Source organism: Phlebotomus papatasi, chromosome 1 (genome assembly GCF_024763615.1).
Source record: "Phlebotomus papatasi isolate M1 chromosome 1, Ppap_2.1, whole genome shotgun sequence".
Taxonomy (NCBI): domain Eukaryota; kingdom Metazoa; phylum Arthropoda; class Insecta; order Diptera; family Psychodidae; genus Phlebotomus; species Phlebotomus papatasi.
The window spans coordinates 96,457,675-96,480,138 of NC_077222.1; the positions used below are offsets into that span (position 1 = coordinate 96,457,675).

General features: G+C 36.3%; 2 protein-coding genes across 2 annotated transcripts; one reads left to right on the forward strand and one right to left on the reverse strand.

Moving 5' to 3' along the window:
- Window positions 1–213: 213 nt before the first annotated feature.
- On the reverse strand, window positions 214–18,825 carry LOC129809913 ((E3-independent) E2 ubiquitin-conjugating enzyme). Its single transcript, XM_055860059.1, has 8 exons — window positions 18,493–18,825; window positions 18,126–18,379; window positions 14,337–15,534; window positions 9,084–10,289; window positions 6,007–6,371; window positions 5,596–5,933; window positions 5,301–5,513; window positions 214–509 (listed from the first exon to the last, which is right to left on the reverse strand). Exons 1-8 carry the CDS (start codon window positions 18,697–18,699, stop codon window positions 382–384), a joined length of 3,909 nt encoding a protein of 1,302 aa, XP_055716034.1. The 5' UTR covers window positions 18,700–18,825; the 3' UTR covers window positions 214–381.
- A 2,345-nt stretch (window positions 18,826–21,170) lies between these two features.
- Window positions 21,171–22,346, forward strand: LOC129809914 (dnaJ homolog subfamily C member 8). The gene is made up of 3 exons (XM_055860060.1): window positions 21,171–21,365; window positions 21,464–21,784; window positions 21,848–22,346. Exons 1-3 carry the CDS (start codon window positions 21,306–21,308, stop codon window positions 22,217–22,219), a joined length of 753 nt encoding a protein of 250 aa, XP_055716035.1. The 5' UTR covers window positions 21,171–21,305; the 3' UTR covers window positions 22,220–22,346.
- The last annotated feature ends 118 nt before the right edge of the window (window positions 22,347–22,464 follow it).

Consider the following 22,464-nt stretch of genomic DNA (forward strand, 5'->3'; position numbering starts at 1 on the left):
TCTTCTTCTGGTATATGTTAATTCAATTTCAACAAGTTATTTATTTCAATTTTATTATCTAAAAATTTCAGAACGAATTTTAAGGTTTATTTTCTTTCTTACTAAATTGTATTGCATATTTACTAAATTCTTTGCGATTATTACTTCACATGAGTGTGTTTTCTTTTGGAGGGAAGCTTGATGATGAGCGCAATTCATCGTGGAATGCCAAAAAGTGAGATTTTATCTTTTGAATTTCTTTTTTTTGTTTGTTATAGAAATATATAATTTTATAGTTTTTTTTTCTTCTAAGTTTTTTTTTTTCATTCTCTCCTGCTATCATCTATTAATTCTTTCTTTAGTGATAAATAAAAAGGTGGGCTTCAAATGGACCAAAATTGGTTAATGTTCACGCAATGTTTCTAATTTTTTCCGCAAGCTCTCAAGTAAATTCACTAGCGTGAGACAAAAGCCACGACTTGCCGGAATTAGTGGAAAATCAGGTTTGGCTACATCCAATTTTGCTGGATCTATTTGTACAAGTTTAAAATGGAATAATTAGGGAATGCTAAAAGCATTAATTTAGCTACAAGAAAACAATAGCTTAGATTTCCAAGAGGTGAAACAGCTTTGGTTTTTTCTTCGTCATTTTAAATAAATTATAATACATTTTCTTAAAAGCCTTAGAATTAAAGAAATACATGAAATTGCGTTATAAATAATAAATAGAATTTTGAATTAGGGAAAAAACGCTTAATTTAACCTTTACATCAATTTTAAATATAAAATGAGAAATGGACCTGTGTGCTTACACTGAGAAAAAAGGGGGTGCGATTAACTTTTTTTCCTCATAACTTTAACACTTTTTAGATGTAAAAATATATATACATTTTCTAAAGTTAATTTTACACCTTTTTAAGTGTAAAATTAACATGAAAAAGGGTAACTTTAACCCATAATACACATAAAAAGCATAATATTTACACCGATTTCGGATCAATAATGCAGGGTAAAAATAACATATTAGATGATCGGTCAGTAGATTAATTTTTTGAATAATAAGAAACACGGATTTGACCTAGATCCTTCTCCTCCTTTATTACTTGGACAAGTAATAAAGGAGGAGAAGGATCTAGGTCAAATCCGTGTTTCTTATTATGTAAAAATAACATTTCCGGAATGTTATTTTAACTTTTTCGGATTTCTCTCAGTGTACAAACGACAGTAATAGGTTTCAGACTGACCAAAAAAAGCTAATCTTAATTGTCTACACTCCACAGGAACCCCCAGGGAAAGCAATAATCCTTGAAATGACCTGAAACCACTTTAATGGAACAGTTCAAGGTCATTGCAAAGGGACGAAAAAATCATCCAAATCCGAAAATATTCAAAAATGTATATTCCAAAGCGAAAAAGACCGCATGAAACATTTTAGAGACACTAATTATGGGCTCCCTTCCAATTTTAAGTGAATTAAAGACCATTCCAAATAATCGTACATATTAGCGTAGATCTTTTTACAATTAAATTGTGGATAAAACACCCTTGCGGAGTGCTCGAACTCACGGAAAAGAGCTATTCGTGTAATATCTTTTCGCTTTCTTTTATGGATAAAAACCGCTTTAATACCGATTACATTAATTGATAAATTAAAAAAGAATATATTCCAAAATAAGAAATTTCTTAAGAAAATTAAGTTCTAGAACAAATAAAAAATAAATCCGAGAAAGGTACCAATTAACGGACATATTACCGATTCACTACTGATTAAGTCCGATGCTGTCGGGTTGGAAATTTCAAGATCTTTCAAAAAAATCGTAATTTAAGCAAATCTGTTGAAAAATATACCCTCCAAAGTAGTTAGACTTTGATGTTCGAAAATTCTATATAGAAATGGTTTTCGAACATAGGTGTCTAAGGACGAAATTCGCCTTGATCTAGGATGATTAACTAACGGATGGAGCATTTTAATCCAGAAATGGTATATATATTTTTAATTCTTTATAGTTTTTAAGACTTAGATCACACAAAAATAAATATACCGTCGTTGCGGGTGACTTTGCACGTTTTTTCGCTGTTTTTCAACTTTGCCCTATAAAAGTGGATGGTTAAAGTGAAGGCAGGGGGGTTTTTGAGTAAAATTATTTGTATTCAGTTGTTAATGAATGGATTTTGTGCCACTAGCATTAATTTTATAAAATTTTACTATGTTTAAAAAAATCAAGAAAAAAGACTTGCACTGGGGATAAGGTGCGGGTGACTTTGCACTTTTTAATAAATACTAAAAAATCAATAATTTCTGATAATAAACGACAATGAAGATCTTCACATCTAAAGGTAAGATGCATGAGATCTACAAGATGACATGATCGCCATCTTGATTTGACGTTTCTGTCCGCTATTTTGAATAACTGTCAAAATCTAAAACAGGTTCAATTAGGTTGAAATTTTAGTATGTTGTAGCTGATATCAAGACCTTTTCAGAACGTATCTATGTTCCGGTCTACGTCAAGTATTTACTTTGATACAGAGGCTCAAAGTTTAAATATTTGAAATATTCATATTTAGCGATCTTTATTTTGTAATCCTGAATTTTAAAACCTAAACGAAATGCCTCAGTAACCATTAGAAATGGTTGAGGCTTTTATTTTATATATTTATTTACTCTTACATAATTAAAAAAAAATAAATGAAAAGTGCATTTATTTATTTTTTTATTTCTTCATCTTTGCAAAAGTTTTTCAGATCTTCAAATAATATGCTGTTATAAAGAAAAACATTACTTTTCTTTTTGTTTGTTATTTAGATCTCATCGCCTAACGATAATACTGCCTTTTTTGTGATGGTTTCGATAAAAGAAGCTCTCCCTAGTTCTGTATTAATGAAAATGTCAAAATTTTGAACTTAGAGCCCCAGTATTCAGACAATCGCTTGACCTAGGTCGGATTTTATATATGTTCTGAAAAGGTCTTGACATCAGCCAGAACATACTAAAATTTCAGCTCAATCGGTTAAGTTTTTTGTTTTGACAGTTATTCAAAATGGCGGACAGAATCGTCAAATCAAGATGGCGACCATACCATCTTGTAGATCTCGGTTATTTTTTGTTAGGTCATAAAAAAAAATTGGATAATTTTTGGTCAAATACTTCTATAATAAAGCTTAAGAAAGTCCATTATATGCAATTTTATAATATAAATCATGCGTTCTTAGGAAGACTATAGTGAAAAAAAAGGAATTTACTAAAAATAATGAACAAAATCGAAGTGGATTATTCTAGCCAGATAAATTTAGAATAGATTTGGGCAATTTACTTCTCTGAAATCGATTTTGGAATTGCATCTTCAGATAACTTTTTCGCGGAGTTGTTTTTTGACAAAATACCTATACTAGGATTTCATTGACTATTACTGAAACTACAAGAATCCTTTTGAGGATCATTGTGCCTTACTTGGTACTTAACATATCCCTATATACTTTGACATGGTAGACCGGATCGGCGAAGACTATCAATAAGTGCTAGAATTGTTCAAAGTCTCACAAACAGCAGAGTGCAAAGTCACCCGCAACGACGGTAACACGAAATGGTATCCATATACAGAGAATAAATTTTTATCGAATTTAAAATGTTACTGGTGTTACAAGTAGAAAATTTGTCTGAAAAATTCAAAAAAATACGAATTTTACGTCTTTTTCATATAGATTTTAGGAACTGTTATCCTCGTGCAATCATTATAAATTTTGAGCCAATAACATAAGATTAGATACTCTTTCATTTGGTAAAAGTTTTAAAATGATTGCATTTGGTTTTATACTAAAACTAAAAAATCACTTAAGAAAAAATATACCGTCCTTTTGTACTGAAAATGTGTGAAATGGAATTGGAATTGGAATGGAATCAGATCTCTGAAAGATTGCAAAATCTTTACAACGGGCGGTACAAAGTACTCTACCTCAGCTAGGGGAAAGTGCTCTCCCTTCGAACGTTCATGCCTTCGAATAATGTGAATTTCTTTAGTTTTTCATAAGAGATTTACACTCAATTATCACGGAATTATCAACAATTGAAGATAAGCCAACTTATATTTAATAGAAATGTGTAAGTCTCTTAGGAAAACTAAAAGAAAATTAACATCATTCGAAGGAATGAACGTTAGAAGGGAGAGTACGCTCCCCCAAAACATACTAAAATTTCATGTCAATAGAAAATCTGTATTTCAAGATAACAACATTGAAATTTCGAAAATTTATTTCCTGAGTCTAACGCCGAGTTTAACGAGAAAAAGAGGAAGGAAGAGACTAGGGATTGGGTCTGTATTAGTGGCGGGGCTCAGGGCTCAGGTTCCATTCCAAACTTTAGCATTTATTACTCAAAATTCGAATGGGGGGCTCGTGTAATAGCGATGGTGCAGTGTCCTTAGGAACAAAGGGGCAACTTTTCGGGCGGCATCCATTTTTTCCTATAGGGCGCGAAGATCTCCCGTAGGGCTATCTTTTCAGGTGGGCGATCTTTCTGCAGAATAACAGACGACCTAAAGAGGGTCGCGCTTTTAATGCTAATAGATCTCTTGCACTAGAATAAAATGTCTTACGGCGATGTAGAAGGATATTAGTCTATGTTGAGTAAATCCGCTGTTAGACCTCGACGAACGACTCTGTAAATTTCTTTCTGTGAGAGATGATTGAAAGGGACACAACGAGAATGGGCCCAGAACGTGTTAAATAAGCAATAGCTTGTCCCCATGGAATTCAAGAAGGCGAGAGATTGGGTGCCAACCAATATGAAAACATTATATCACATTCATATATCAGTTACTCGCATGAATTTTATCCTTAATTGCAAATACCTGATAACGGCTTCTTTTTTTAGCATTTTCCTCAAAGAACTATTTAGTTCTGTGATTAATTCGGTTTACTGAGGATTATTTTCGGGTCATGTTCGTTTTAAACTCGATCATACTCTATCGAATTTCACCTGAAGTTGTGATTTCAAAGAATCTCAGGTAAAACTCATGACTTGAAATGATGAAGGGGTAATGCAGATAAGAAAAAGCCTCAAGAACTTATTCACTGCTCCAGGATCGAAATACCGGTTAGATCCTCGAAAACCCCAAGTAGTTATCTCTGACCGTTTGGCCTCTAGAGATCTTACAATACTGTCTGAGTATTTTGAATATAGTCAAATTGGAAAAATATTTTTCTCTTCTAAAAATATCTTACTAAAAATATCGGTAATAGAGTACCCTAGGAAAAAATCCAAGCTGTTTCACCTTTTGTAAATTCGTGCCAAAAAAAAGATTAAAGAAAAATGTTCCACTTACCAATTTTGCCAGCTGAATTCTCAATTTCCATCGACAAGTCGAGCCAACTTTTGATTCTCTCGTACATGGCGAAACCTTTTTCTTCGAAATGCCGCACAATTTGCTCTTTGAAAATTTCAGGCGGTGAACACATTAATTTAGTCATCGACTGCACAAGCTTAATAACTGCCATTTCATTGTACATTCGCGAATTTTCCATGCCTTGTTGGGTGCCTTTTTTAATTTAAAAAAAATAAATAAAACAGCTCGTCAAAGACCTGAAAAGAATGCTGAAAACTTCAAAAAAACAACTCACCCTTCTGCTTCTCATAACCGGCTTCATTGTAGTAAGGCTCAGCGACTAGGATTAATCCTTGAATTGACACAATCACCTGCAGCAGAGAACTGTCAGGACCCCAGATTTCCGATCCACGTCCTGACCATGTGCCCAGAAGGGACACACAAACCTTTCCATCTTCGTAGAGATTGGGATTGAGACGGTCAGAACAGTAACTGATGTAGTAACAGAGTGGCGGCATCAGAGGATAATCATCGGACAATTGAATGTCAAATAGGAACATTCCGTCCTCGTACGGAGTATTTTTGGGACCCTCAATCATAACACTAAAGAGATCAACTCTGTCCTCGTAGGCCCTACGCAGGAGAATTATTCGAATGAAGAATTTATTCTTTCTTTGAATAAACTCAGCTAAAATTTTACACTCACCGAACCCATACTCCCGAAGGCAGTGCCGTCCTCAACAGTTTGTGCTCCCTTTGCACGGCCCTGAAGAATTGCGGTGGATTAGTTGGATGGAAAATGGTGAGATGGTACTTGTGCGTATTTGGTGCAGTCTCCAAAATGGCAAAACAGTCAGAAGGCACCGGAGCTGCAGTAATTGAACCTGCATCAGCCTCACTCAGCGAACTATTGAGATCCACTTCAGTCGTGACAATTGGCATAGCCTCAGCTATTTCTCCCAACTCCACAGGCTCATTGGGAATACTGTCGACTCCAGGAATGCACATATCACACTCCTCAATGATCACTTCATTGAGGCCATTGGATGGCTGACTGAAGCGATTGTTGATCTGCAAATTAAACGTTGCTAAGATGTCTAAGCATTTACGGTTTACCGATTGACAACCAATCTGACACGATTTTATAAAATAACTCTAAAAATCACCCAAAATAACTTAAGAATAATTCAATCCAATACCAGATAAAAATGAATTATCGGTTTATAACCGGTTTAGAACCGATTGCAACCAGCTTAGACTTGTAAGAAATACCAATTTCGGATTATAACCGGTTTATAAATCACTTAAAACATTGCCAAAAAAAACATTAGGAGTAATATAATTGAACTGCGGATCATTACCGCTTTAAACCCGATTGGAATCGGTTCAGACTTGTCTAGAATTAAAATACCTTTCCAACGAGACCAAACATATTCCATTCGGTAGAAAAATACGCTCTCTAGAACGACTAACCTTTGACCTTGACAAAGCGTTATTACGAATTATTCAATGGAATTTTCATATTATAAAGACGAAATATCTGCATATAGGAAGCCAAAATAATAATAAATATAATAATAAATATCTTATCTATCAAAAAAACCTATCTAGAATTAAAAATAAGCATGGTTTTGGAGAGGAAAGGAATGTCAATTTTGATTTCATAAAATTTTCCTGATTTAAAAGATGTGTAGGAGCGATGCCGGATTATTATTATTAATCGTATCGGAATACTTTGTTTCAATGTAATCATGTTATATTGCTGTTGCATTCCGTGATGCCGGATAAAATCCATAAAGCCGGAATTACGAATAGGTCAAAATCCCGAGGGGCAAAATCTCTAAAGCCTAATATCCGCATAAGTTAAAATCTCAAATGGAGCAAAATCCTGAACACCAAAATCCCAAACATTAAAGTTCCGAACACCAAAAGCAATCACGGGTGAAATTCGTCAGAGTATCTATGACAAGTTAAGGGATTTTGGCTTTTCAAAATTTTGGGTTTTCGGGATTTTTGTGTTCGAGATTTTAGCGTTAGGAATTTTGACTCTTTTTTGGGATTTTAACTTTTTCGGGATTTTGGCTTCTTCAGGATTTTTCCTTTTTTGGGATTATGGCTTTTCGGGATTTTGGTTTTTCGGGATTTTTGTGTTCAGGATTTTAGCGTTAGGAATTTTGACTTTTTTTTGGGATTTGGGCTTTTTCGGGTTTTTGGCTTTTTCGGGATTTTTCCTTTTTCGGGATTTTGGCTTTTCGGAATTTTGGGTTTTCGGGATTTTTGTGTTCGGGATTTTGGCGTTAGGAATTTAGACTTTTTTGGGATTTTTCCTTTTTCGGGATTTTTGTGTTCGGGTTTTTGGCGTTAGGAATTTTGACCTTTTTGAGATTTTTCCTTTTTCGGGATTTTTGTGTTCGGAATTTTAGCGTTAGGAATTTTGACTTTTTTTTTTGGGATTTTGGCTTTTTCGGGATTTTGGTTTTTCGGTATTTTGGGTTTTTGGGATTTTTGTGTTCGGGTTTTTAGCGTTAGGAATTTTGACTTTTTTTCGGGATTGTGGCTTTTCGGGATTTTGGCTTTTTCGGAATTTTGGCTTTTTCAGGATTTTGGGTTTTCGTGATTTCAGTGTAAAGAATTTTGGCATGTCCGGGATTTTGGCTTCTTGGGATTTTGGATTTTTCGGGATTTTGGCTTTTTCAGGATTTTGACTTTTTCAGGATTTTGGGTTTTCGAGATTTCAGCGTTAGGGATTTTGGCTACTTGGGATTTTGGCTTTTTCGGGATATTGGCCTTTTCGGGATTTTAGCGTTAGGCATTTTGGTATCTTCGGGATTTTGGTTTTTTCGGGATTTTTGCCTTTTCGGGATTTTAGCTTTTTCGGGATTTTGGCTTTTTCGAGATTTTGGCTTTTTCGGGATATTGGCTTTTTATGCATTGTAGTTTTCGGGATTTTGACTTTTTCTGTATTTTTGCGTTTTCGGGATCGGGACTTTAGTGTTTGGTATTTTGGCTTTATCGGGATTTTTGCGTTCGGGATTTCGGCTTTCGAGATATTAGGTTTTCACGATTTTAGCGTTCAAAGTTTTGGATATTTCGAGATTTTTGCTTTCGAAATTTTGCCCTCGATCAGTGTGGAAGACATTACTAATCATTTTAAATTCTTTACAGACCAATCTGCTAATTTACTGACCAAAAATCATTTTTTCATTGGCTAATTTCGATTTAGATGAATTTAGAGTGCTGAATATTTACTGATTGCCGAAATTTAACAACTAATTGGTCAATAGATTAATAATTTTTGCTTTTTTACAGTTCCCGAATTCATTCAAGCATCGGCAGTTTTTAATGAAAAAATTCTGACAAAAATTTCCCGATCGAATTTCTGACACCACATTGAATTTAGATTTGAGTGAAAAATACCGGAATATATGATATTTTTTATATGAAGAATAATTTGTTAAATTGAAATCGTATTTCAAATTTCAATTTCAATTTGATTTTTTTTATTTAAGAAAAGCTAGAAAATTTTAAACCTTTTTACGTAACTGAAAGCTAAATCCCTTGCCGCTAGCAGTGCTTAAATCGCATTAAAGAGAATGTGCTTCTTCGTGGTATAAGATGAATTGAATGGTAGAGTATTTGTTATGTTAAGGACAGGTCCCGAGTTCAAATCCACTTTAGGTCATCAGATTTTTTTCAAATCAAATTTAGAAAATTTCAATTCACTTTAAGCGCTTTCTGAACAAAAACAATCAAATAAAAATTCAAAATTAAAAAAAAACTTACCTCTTGAAGAGCAATGACCATTTGGGCTTTGATGAGGGCACACAGTTTAGCGCAAACGAACTCTGGCACTTCATCGGATAGTTCGATACTTGCACAAGATTGGGACTTGAGATCATCATCTGTCTTGAGGAAACCATTGACGGAGAGGGTGAGATCATTCGAGGAACTGACGCACGTATCTATCGAACTGCCTCCTTCGACTCTTTCTGTCCGGGAAAAGTGTCCGGAATCGTGGAATTCTGTGATTCTTCCACTGTGACTGGCAGAGAGTTTCTGATTCTGCGCCGCCATATCGATATTCGTGACCACGCAGGAGATCAGTTTCGTGTGATAGTCATGCTCAGCGATGCTCCAGTTTTCCGCCGAGTAGTACAGGTGATTGGCATTCTTCAGCGGAGAACAGGAAGCTCCCCTGGTATCCACTCCGGATGATCCTGTGGATTTACTCTTGGGCTCAGTGGATTGACAACTTCCCGAACTGAAGCTGCTGCAATCGTCATGACTGTGAGATTGTGATTTTGTGGCTTCCAGGGAATTTTTCTTGCCTCCCGGAACCTGTGGCAGATCATCCCTCGGCGCCGGACTTAGCAGATCAACTCCACCAATCGTAGTCTTGGGAGGCGATGAAGGTGTGAAAAGTCGATTCACCTGATCCTGAACCCTCTCAGCTGTCGAACTTCCCCTACGAACCCTCTCCAGGAGCCCCATGAAGTTGTTCTCGTGGAAGAAATTGGTCTTCATGAGACGATCCAGGTACCGACATTTCTTGTACACTCCAAGAAGATTCCGCATGACCGATTGATTCTGCAGAGCTGAATTCATATTGAAGAGCTCCTCCAGTCGTGCCATTGCGATCCGGGCACGTTCGAGATTGTGCACCAACTGTGGCTTCGTGATTTCATCATTCAAGGGAGATCCACCCAATTCACTCACTTCACTCTCCGTCTCCCACGAATTATCCGAGTCATCGTTGTCCCAGAACGTATTTCCCGTATCGTACTGACCGACTTCGAAGAGATCCTGTGGCCAGCACATACTCTGATGCCCATCCACCCACCACACCTTCACCCGACCCTCCGGATAATTATCCACCACCTGACCAGCCGTGCAAGACGCATCTTCACCCACAAAATTCGCCACGCGGATCACAATTGTTCCTGGACGATACTGAAAGTCCGGATGATCCTTCAGGTCATAAACGCTGACCTAATAACACAAGAAATACTATGCAGTGCATATCTGCAGAAATTTCTAAAGATTACCCTTAAAAATTTTTTTAATTTAAAATTTTAAATTAAAAAAATTAACTTGATTTTTTTTCAAAATTTAATTTTTTATACCCTAAGCCTGCTTTTAAACGAGGGTATTTTAAAAAAATGCACCGCACTGTGGTGCTATGCTATGCACCGGCGAGTCTTGGAAAATCTCCCCTTGAGGTTTGTGTCTGAATAAAATATCCCAGTTAGCTGTTATAATACTCCCATTTGAGTCTCGACTAAAATAGAAAGTCTAGCAGACTTTCTATTTTATTCCGAAACGTTTCGAACTTGCTTTGAGGTACGTGGAATTGGCAATAATTTAATAGAAGCCAAAGGGTTACCAAGTAAATATTAATGGTTGATGAAAAATAAATTAAAAAAGATATTGTATCAAACTCGTCTCACCGCAGGGTTTTATGACATGTTGTCAGGAATTTAAGGAAACATCGTCAGTTGCTTTACAATTCGAAAACATTTTGCTAATAAAGTGGCGAATTTTCCGGTTATAGGTATATTTGGACGAAATGTTCACCTGGACTACCTCTAAAACATACCCGAAAATCATTGAAAATGCTTGCGCCAATTTTGAGAAAAACCGAAAAATACGGTTTTTAGGTGATGGAGGGGATATAGGGGCGAAAGGAAAAAAGACCGTCCAAGATCATGTCCACTTATGGGGGCCGTCATCGAAGACCCGACGTCGATATCTCTTAGTGTTTGACCTCTAGCTCGGGAACAAACTTTAAGGTTAAGAGAAAAAAAATCCGAAAAAAATTATTCAAAAATTCGTACTTAACCGATTCATTACAGATGAAGACCGATGCATCCGGGTTCAAAATTTCAATACCTGTCCATAAAATCCAAATTCAACCAAATTGGTTGAAAAATGAGCGTTCCAAAGTGAATGGCTTTTGACCTTCAATAATTCAAAATCAAGAATTTTCCTGTCATAGGTATGTATGGAAGAAATGTTGGTGTGAACTCCCTCTTTGTAAAAGCTTGGACCAATTTTGAGAAAAAATTAAAAAAAAAACATGGTTTGGAGGGGATGGAGGGAGGAAGGGAAGAAAAAGTTAGGAGATATTGTTTTTTTAGTTGGGTCATCGAAGGTCAAAAGTCCATATCTTTTATCGTTTGAGCTCCAGGACGGTGAAAAATTGAAAAAAAAGACAATTATATAACTGCTCTCTCTTTGGATTCGAGCAGTAAATTTAAAATTGAGTCACAAAACTTGGGATCGTATGAAGCATGGGCACTTTCCTTTAAGTTACTTCAAAATTTTGCTGAATTAGAACAAACTCTGTTAGAATTGAAAAAAGTGCTTTCCCGGATGAAATGTTTAAAAAAAAAAATATGGCAAGTTTAGCAGGACACTTGCAAAAATTATTTTAGATTTAAGGCAGAATAACATTGACAGTAAAATGCTCACCGTATTTCGTTAATTTAAGCATTTTCATTGCAATTTTTACGCAAATTCGCGATTACCGTATTACCTTATCTCATACTCGGTGGCACTAGATGAAAATAATATAAGAAAATTGAAGAAATAACACGAAAATTCGATAAACGGTGAACAAAAAAAAACTGTATGATTAATTTATCTTAGTTTTTTTTGCTCACCGTTTATCGAATTTTCGTTTTATATCTTCAATTTTCTTATATTATTTTCACCTAGTGCCACCGAGTTTGCGATAAGGTAATTCGGTAATGGAAAATTTGCGTAACCGTGCTATCACACTAGGATTTTTTCAATTTCTATATTCAAATTAATTTTCAGATAAATTTGTTCCTATGCGTTATTTTATTTAACGATTGATTGATATTTATTTATTGATATATTGATATAAACTAATATTGGATGAGATCATATATTCTGTCAGTAGAAGAGGTAAAAAGTTTGGAGTGGTATATCTCAGCTCCTGATGAACATAATTGGATGAGTGAAGTATTGTTGGAAAGCTTGGTTCATTAGCTTTCAGAATCTGGTATATGTAATTGGCTATGGGTAAATCATGGTCATCCAGAACCATTTATGTCGAAGAAGACACTTTTTGCAACGTCTTTTTTGGCCATCTACTTCTGGGACCAGGAGTGACCCACTTTTCTCGCACTTGGACTGTTCGTTAGAGGAACTCAAAGGGTATAATTTGTGGAAGAAACTTTTTTTTTGGACATCTTACTTTTTTTTATTCATCGACTTTTGCAAGTATTTTAACATTTTACACACAAGGAAAAAATTACAAAAATCCTAAAAGAGTGGTTTCTGGAGGGGAAGGATAGACGTGGGGATGAAATTGATATGATATTTGGATTCCTTGGATCAACTTATGGGGGAGTACTTAGAACATTCCAAGTCGATATCTTCATTAGTTTGTCCAGAAAATGAGATAGAAGGATTTCTGTCATTTTTTTCTATGCGTATAAAATGTTAAAATTCTTTCAAAAGTCGATGAATAAAAAAAAGTAAGATGTCCAAAAAAAAAGTTTCTTCCACAAATTATACCCTTTGAGTTCCTCTAACGAACAGTCCAAGTGCGAGAATTGTGGGTCACTCCTGGTCCCAGCAGTAGATGGTCAAAAATGACGCTGCAAAAACTGTCTTCTTCGACATAAATTGTTCTGGATGACCATGGTTTACTCATAGCAGACTACATATACCAGATTCTGAAAGCTAATGAACCAAGCTTTCCAACAATACTTCACTCATCCAATTATGTTCATCAGGAGCTGAGATATACCACTCCAAACTTTTTACCTCTTCTACTGACAGAATATATGATCTCATCTAATATTTGGCCCACCAAAACATGCTTAAACATGCTAAAATAGCATAAATGTGGTTGCTCAATTAAATTTGAATTCAGCAAATTAAAATTGCTCATTAATTTCAATTTTATTGCAGTTAAACAAGTAGACTTTTGAACTAAAGTGTACTTATTAAATTTATTCACTCGTAATTAATTATTATTTGTGGAAAAAAATAAATAAAATAAGTACAGTGATTAGTGATAAACTTGTGCGCGAGTGAAGCTTCAGTATCGGGAGTAATTTGCTGAGTTCCTCCAAAGCAATTGGAAGGAAATTGTTGTGTCAAGAAATCGCAGTTGGGATCACTTCATACAGATTTTCAATAGGACTATGAGAGTCTCTTCATGAGCCCCCTTGCCTACAACCCTTTCTTCTGGCTTTAAGGATTCTTTTGCATAACAGATACGTGATTTATAAGATATTTTAAGTACTATCACGCATTTTCCGGAGTCATTCACAATCAAAAATCTCACGGCATTATTTAAAATTGAGCAAATTTCTTGCAAAATGTGTCCTGGCTGTGAAAAATTTCAAGTAAATTCTAGAAATCTTAATGCTCAGTTGGCTCAATTTAATTTAAAATTAAATTGTAAAAATCCTAGTGTGATAGCATCGTAAGAATTGCAATGAAAATGCGTAAAGCATTTTCATTGCAATTCACACGAAATGCGGTGAATCTACGGCTAGCATTTTATTGTCAATGTGATTCTGCCCTTAAAATGAAAGTGTATAAAAATATAAAATTAAAATGGACTTCAATTTGATTCTGCCACGCCCACTAAGTAGCGTTACGCAATCTCCACCCAAAGCATTCTATCCTATTGGAAGCGTGGTCTATTTTTAGAAACAAAATTTTGAGTCTCGTCAAAAATAAAATTGATATTGACAATTTGCTTAAAATGTTTATATTTTTTTAATAGAGTAAAAGTAATAATTCCACATTAATTTGATCATTGTGTCTGAGGGGGCGTGGCCTAAAATTATTTGTGATTTTTAAGGTACATTTTTTTCTTTTTTAAACTGGATATTTAATTCCAATGCTCTCATAAATTTTTGAACCAGTTTTGAAATAAATTTAAAAAAATTCTGTAATATTTTCACTGTGATTTTACCTAAGAAATTAATTAATTTATTTTTAATATTCCTAAAACAAGAAATTAGTGGAAATATGAAAAACTTGACTCACCTCTGAGACTCCAATGTACTTTGGCGTTGGCTCCTCGATGCACGTGTACGTCCGGAACCACTTGACCCTTGCAGTGCGCCCAAAATGATCGACAGTCTGAATAACCCCATAATCCCTTCGCGAAATCTCATCATTCTCATTCCCGGACAACACAAAGTCTCCGGGAAAGAACTCATGATCATCGAGGTAATGAATGGGATAGAGCTGTGTGGAAGGAATGCCACTCTCGATAGTGCCATCCTGCCACACAACAGTCACCGTGCTGTACACAACAAGAGCCTCCGTGACACGTTCCTGGCCCACTTGGGGCATCTGTGCCTCAGACACCGATGTTGTACGTCGCTTCCGGAAACGCTTGAGCTTCTTGGCCAACAATGGTGATCGCTTAGGACTGCCCTTGGGCGTGTTGCTGGAGCACGAGGATATCGTAGTGACACTCTCACTGTCCGACTGTGAGTCTGTCTCTTCGTTGTCTGTCTGCCACTCATCGATCTGTGGCACATTGGCAGTCTCATTGTTTCTCTCCTTCGCACGTCCTCCACCCTCTGGGCACAATTTGCTTCTATCACATTCAATAACGCTGTTTGTCGTATTATCTAAATCACATTCTGTTGTAGTTAATTTTACAGTATCACATTGGTCCACGCCACGCCCTCTACCACCACCACCAACACCACCACCACCCTTCCCACCCTCCTCCCTGCGTTGCTGATACTGGAGGATCTTGTACTTATTACTCTGCTCCCTCTTCCACTGTGACTTCCTCACAATGGCATCCCCCTCGGCGATCTTCAAGTGACTCTTATCATTGATCTGTAGCATGCACGATTCAAAGAGATTCAACCTCTTCAGTCGCTTGAGATCATCTCCAGTTACATAGCGCTTTGGCTGCTGAATCCCCGAAAGCCCATTCTCTTCACTCAGTGCCTTGCACTGCCAATTAACCCAAACCCCCTCCACCTCTACGGACTGCACCACAAACTTCCGGTCGCACGTCTTGTGCTTCCGACTCGTGCGCATCTCATGGGATGTCACCAGCCACTTGGCATTGTCCAGGGCACTCACGGGCCCCGTCAGCACCTGTCCCGGATAGAACAGAGTCGAGGAGAACAAACCATTGCGACTCTTGCTCTCAGCATCCTTCAACGGACAATATTCCGCCTCTGGCCGGATCTCTAGCACCGATCCGCATGCAGATCTACCAAAAGATCACAATCAATGCAAGTTCTTGCCTTGGGCACTGGAGAAATCTTACTGATATGATTTAACACGCTAGCTTGATAAATTGTTTCAATTTATTAAGAAAGAACTGGCTTTATGATGCAAGGGCCCTAGGTTCGATTCTTAATCAAATTTAATTATTTCAATAAATAATTCAAAACACTAGCTCTTTTAGTGCTCCATTCTGATACTAGAAGAACTAGGAATATTAGGTGAGATTTTTAACAATCTCCCAACAGCTCCGCCCCTATGGCATCGATCGGACTCAAATTTGAGTATGTTATAGCTGGGCCTTAGGACTTTTGATCAACACCAAACATAATGTCCCACGACCCCCCTGACCCAAGCTATAAGGGTCCAAAAAAAATTCCTAAAATGGCCATAAATCCGGTTCTAAGGGGTCAAAGTTCGAATATTGACCGACCTCTATCGCCGGTTCTAATTAACATTTTGAGCTGAATTTTGGGTTTTTGGTTTCGTCTCGATGTGCACTTTCAGATGGAAAAAGTCACCACAGGTGGCGCTGCGATAGCGCCAAAATTCATCAAATTTTAAACTCATTTTTCTCAAAAACGGCATTGTGCAAGTTAATGAAATTTTAGTATGTTGTAGTCCAGTCTAGGACGTTTCCAAAATGGTGCGTATGCGCGCTGTGGTTTCAATAGAACCGGAGATATGAGGGGTCAAAGTTCACGAAATTCAAAAAATCATATCTCCGGTTCTATTTGACCGCTTTGATGGGTGAGGGCTTAAACGAAAGATCTCACCAAATGCTACAACTTTCTAGAACATTTGAACTTCGTCGGACGAACACCAGGGGCGCCACAGTCGAAAAACCAATATCAATATCACATAACCTCAATTATTTCGACACGTGCTTAACCGATTTTGATGATTACTTCGACATAATTGTAGAGAACATTTGTCTCTACATTCCGTCCAGGGGCCTATGTTTCCCATATGTTTCTAGCGCACCGAAAAATTTTTTGAGTTTATTGGCTGTTTTTTGTCATTGTAAAATGAATTAGCAAATAATACTAATACAAGATAAAAGCCAATTTAATAACGAAAAGGCAACCGAAAACCTCAAATTGGCAACCTACGTAGTTTTGGAGATATCTCGTGAAATGTGTACGAAAACAGGAGAAAATTTACACTAAAACTGGTCGCATTTTTCAGAGCTAACGTCACCCCCTTGATTCCGTCTATACATAATTTTTCGATCAGATAATGCGATCTTTCCGATTTTGCCGTTTAAGTGTGAAAAAATTGATTTTTCCCATAATAACGCTTTGATATCACTCAGACGCCAATTTGACTGCCTCTACTCCACCAAGACACTTAAAATATGGTTTTAAATGGAAAGTCTCACAAAATACAACAATTATTTGATACAGTTGAAGTTCATCAAATGAACACTTGGGGCGCTCTGGTCGAAAAACGAGTTCAGAAACAAACAACCTCGATTATCGCGGCTTCTGAGTAATTGATGAGATCATGTTCTATGGAAAAATTATAGAGAACATTATGGTCTACATTTCACCCTCATATCACTTTTCTGTCACTCCATCCAAATCTTTGATATTTTGGTTTAATTACAAAATTTGTATAATTTCACGAATTTCATTCAAGATAACTGAATGGCGTCTCCCAACTTCAGCTCTAAATCGAATTTGCATGCACTCCGAGTTAGCTCACGTTAAGAATCTCACCTACATAAACCGGATAGAATTATCTGTCCCTTTTCGGATGAATTGGTGTGATTTCGACTAGTTGAAATCGGTTAAAGATAAATTTGTAATGTGTTCGAAATCTAAATTCAGGCAATCTCCAATTTTTTCTTGTGCATTTACATTATTTTATTTATTTATGTTTTCTTTTTTGTAAAATAACTTAGCCAAAGATTTATCGATTTAACCGATTAAAACCACTTCTCAGGATTTTTCTTCTTTATTTTTTTATTTAAAATTTTTTGTCAAAGAAATTCTAATTTTTCGCACTATTAAAGGACATAATAATATTTTTATAGCCAAAAATTGTTTTGTTTTTGGGACACCGGTGTCCGACTCGTCCTTAAAGGGTTAAGATTGATTATGTCAAATACAAAATCAGGCATTACGAAAAAGAAATAAATTATTAAATAATTAATTATTAAAAATATTATTAATTAAAGTACAAATGGGATTAAATCACTTTGATTTTTGCATTGAAATAAATTGATACCTTTCCATAGAACCGGATTGCAAAACAAAGCAACGTGAATATTAAGAATTTTCTAAACAAATGGGAATAAAATATTTTAAAATAGAGAAAAAAATCTGTTTTATAATAAAACAATAAACAAATCCTTTTTTTATTAAATAAACAAAATAAGGTAGTTTAAAATCGTATTTATCGTTTAATTTCGGGATATTGACCTCGATCGAAACTTTATTTGGTTTAATTAAAAGAACTTTTGTAATGAAATTTAATATTCAGTAAAGGGAAATTAATAAATAAACAAAGTCATTTAAGTAAAATTTTCTTTTAGATTTTAGACCCTTCCCTTTAGCTTCCCTGACAACTCACCTAAGCACCAATTTCTCGTGGACGGACTTTGTACTGCCCACCCAGGAGTCCAGGCACACGGCATTGTCTCGAAATACCGTAACCAGAGGTCGAAGTCGCTCGGCATTGACGTTCTTGAGGACGAACCGCGTGCCAACAACTTTAACATCCGCCCTCACGGATATCTCCTGACAGTATCCATGCTGTGTATCCTTGCCAGGCACCAGGCGCCTCACCACATCCCCTGGCATGAGTGTCCGATCGGCCAGACCAACCTGCAAGTGGGGTCCGGATCGATTAAAGGAGCCACCCATTGTCAAAAATTCATCAAGCAAATTACATAACCCCCGGCCTCCCCATCCCACTCCCACCAAAGTCCCTGCCTCACCTGGCTCTCATTGAGGATCTGCTCCTTGCCCTCTGGATGCCAGATGACTCGGACCTCACCCTTGTTGAGGGCATAGTCCTCTGAATCGGACGGTGTGCCTTCGAAGTTCTCCATGATGAGGCCAAACTTGACGCGCCCCCGATGATCGATGCGATACACCTCATCCTCGTAGAAGTAGAGATTGTTTGTCGCTTCGCCGTGAGCCATTGCTGTGGATTTTTTGTCAATTTCTGCACAAATTCAACATTAGATTTTCCCTTCAGAGTGCAATGTGAAAAAACGCGACACACATTGACGTTTGCTGAACAACCCAGATGTCCACGCGTACTTGATACTATTCGAACTGATATTCGTAGACCTTACACATTTCTCAACAGTATGGAGTTTTGTACACATTTTGTACCGAATAATTTTTGTATAAAGAAAAAGAACAAAAAATATGTTGGCTCCGTTGGCTCTGGATAATTTGAATCCGACAGTCGGTAAAAAATAAAATAAAGAAAATAAATAAAAGAACAGAAAAAAACAAAAAATGTAAAATGATTACTATGTCATTACTAGATAAATATTAGAACAAAAAAAATGGTGGTTAATTGATGTCATTGATGTGACGTCAACGTCAAATAAATTTAAATAATTATATAGCGACCTAGTATAGGTTAATTCTGATGAATCATATGAAGAATCCTGTGGAAATTTCGAGAGAAATATTTCGTCAGATCAGGATAGAGATAGAGGTGAACGTCCTTCGAGATTCCGCTAAAAGGACGTCTCTTTTCCATCGAAAACCAAAATATGCAAGATCATCGCATATGGTTTTGAATTAGCACCGATAATCCGCACAAAAGAAATTGCACTACTGGTTTTTAAGAGACAAATTTTTGGATCTTACCTGAGATTTTTAGACCCGTGAAAGTTGCTACAACGGGGAATTTCAGAATCAGAATAAATCATGGATTGGAGCAGCTGTACAGAAAGCCAAACATTGTGGCTTGCCTCTATCCAAACGTGACGAATGAGCTGTCTCACATATAATGGAAGAATGTCCAGAAGAATTGGAATTTGGAACATGATGTGTAAAGGTTGAAAGACTATCCCAGAAAGAGATGCTAAGACGTCCATAAGGACATCATCCACAGTGTCCATAGCCCATTCAGTCAATGTACTAGAAACTAAAAATACTATGGATATACTGTTTTTTTTAATAATTATTTGGAATTAACAATCACTGAATTTAAATTCTTTACATAACTTCATTTTAAACTCCATTGATTTAGATAGAGTAATTATCCAAGGAAAAAAGTTAGTAACCAGAATTTAATTCAAGAAAAATAAATAAATTAATTAATGGTTTACGAAGTCACAGAAAGCGACTCCAGAAAGGTATCATTCCATGGGTAGGTCAATTTACTAAATTTATTAAAAGTAGTGAGAAAATGTCGCTCAAAACTCTAATTCTGTAAAATACTATAATTATATTCAAATATAAAAATTAACAATTATAACCAAATTATCTAAAATTCTGTTGATTAATGTTATTAGAACCTGCAGAGGAATTCTATAACATTATGACAAACTTAATTTTTTTCATGTAGTAAATTTGGAAGAACTAATATAAAATTCGATTTATATCAGTAGTTAAGAGCTTCATAGAGCTTCCTGTAATGACTAATCGATTCTGACTGGGCTCCAAAATTGACTGGGAAATTGACCACGAAAAATTGCCATTTGACATTGTCGTCATACTATTACAGAATTTTCCTACTGGTTAGAATCCATAAAAATTGTCAGAAATATGAAAACAATGTAAAGAATAGTGAGATTTCACAGAAGTACTCCGTCGGAAGACTTTTCCAAAATCCCAATACATTTTATATCTGCAATTATTATAGTAGCTTACGGGTTTACTTTATCATAAGTTGCATAGAGTGTTAAGGTAGAGTATCCTCAAGTCGTCCAGTTCCTCAACTTGGCCAGTTGAATTGTTTAACTATTTTTTTTAACGTTTTATAGTATTTATATAAAATTTTAACTGTTTAACTGTGTCAATTCATATAAAATTTTCACTGATTTATGTTATATACAATATAATAGACATTATAATGTTAGATATGTAAAACCATATTATAGCAAACCTAAGTAAATTGAATAAATAACCCCACTGGCCGAGTTGAGGAACCGGCCGACTACAGAGTACTTTACCATACTTATGTTCTTCTAGGTTTCTTTTTTCTTTAAATAAAAAATCCAAAAAAATCGAAATTCGAATTGCATATTGATTAAAAATTCAGATTTTTCTGAATATATTAATTCGATTATCTCTCATGCGAGAAAAAATACTCTCATTAAGAAGACTTTGCACACTATTGCAGTTGTTATAGAATTATTCTAGGTGTTATTTTAATTATTTATTCATTTTTTCTTCTAAAAAAGCAATTTAAAAATATTTATTTTTAAATAAAGCATGATTTTTTCTTCTTCTTTATTTTATTTTTTACGGCAATGGGATTCTCAAAAGCATAATTTAAATAAATAAATCTATGTTTTGAAATAATTTTCTAATTGGAATTTGGATTTGGAATGTTAAGCCTTATTCCGAACCGAATCCTTTTGATAAATTATTCTCTTCGGTGATCCAGCCGGGTTTTCGGTATTTTTTCGCTCTGTCGAAGGTAAAAGTGCATCATGGCGATTTTATAGCAAAACGTCAAGTTGCAATCAAGGAGGCTTTTGTACGCGAAAGTGCATCTGAATTTTTCACACATTTCCTGGAGTATTTCCTGGCCAATTCACCGCCACATCCATTCGTCACAATGTCTGGCAGTGCAGGAAGTTCACAGAAAGACGAACCTTTTGATAATTTCTACGTTGAGGTGAGAGTTTGTTAGGATTTTGCGGCCTTTGTTTACATAATTTAATGTTGGCTGTTGTCTGTATTTCCGGGTACTTGTGGCTGTTCTTGGGACGGCAGGTGAAGGAGATCGAGCGCAGAGATTCTGTGTTAACGTCAAAGCAGCAGATTGAAAGACTCCTTCGCCCAGGATCCACATATTTCAATCTCAATCCTTTTGAAGTGCTGCAGGTAGAGCCCGAGACGAGCGTTGAGTTGATCAAGAAGAAATACCGGAGTCTGTCGATTCTAGTGCATCCGGACAAGAATCAGGAGAACAAGGATAAGGCTCAGCAGGCCTTTGAGATTGTGTGCAAGGCCTGGAAGACACTGGAGAGTGATGTGACGAGGAAGAAGTGCTTGGATGTCTACGAGGAGGCCAAAGATCGAACAGATCACATGGTAAGGATTCCGGGGAATGGGTTTCGTGGGGGGCTTGTGCTGAGGTAATTGACTCTGTTGCAGATTGCTGAGAAGCGGAAAAAGCTCAAGAAGGAGGGAAGGGGAGAGGAAGCAATTCCGGAAGATGATCCCAGCAAATACAAACACGCTGTGTATGTCATGACAATGAAGTTGTTTGCAGACATGGAGCGTCGTCGGCAGCAACTGGAGACACGGGATCAGGAGGAGCGGAAACGCAAGAGGGAAGCAGAAATTGAGGAAGAGGAGAGAATTAAACAGGATCGCCTTTGGCAAAAATCATGGGAGGAATCCCGACAGAGCCGTGTGGACAGTTGGCACAGTTTCCAAGCAGGTACATCGTCATCCAAGAAGAAGAAGAAACCCAAGAAACCTCTAGAGTTCAATCCACCCAAATTGAAGCCGGAAACACGATAAAAAAAAGCATCTCCCCGGAATTCGCAACACAACGCACATCACCAATAGAAATGGTTCATTCATACTTTGCGCAGCATTAAAAAAAACGATAATCTCAGAATACAATTTGCAGATGCATTCAATTCTATTCTCTGGTAGTTTTATTGCCTCAAAAGCATAATTTCATCCTCGTTTTTTCAGCTTTTTCCTGCAAAATCAGCAGAAAACTGCCCGCAATTGTTTTTCGCGGGACTTCCTCTTTGCTA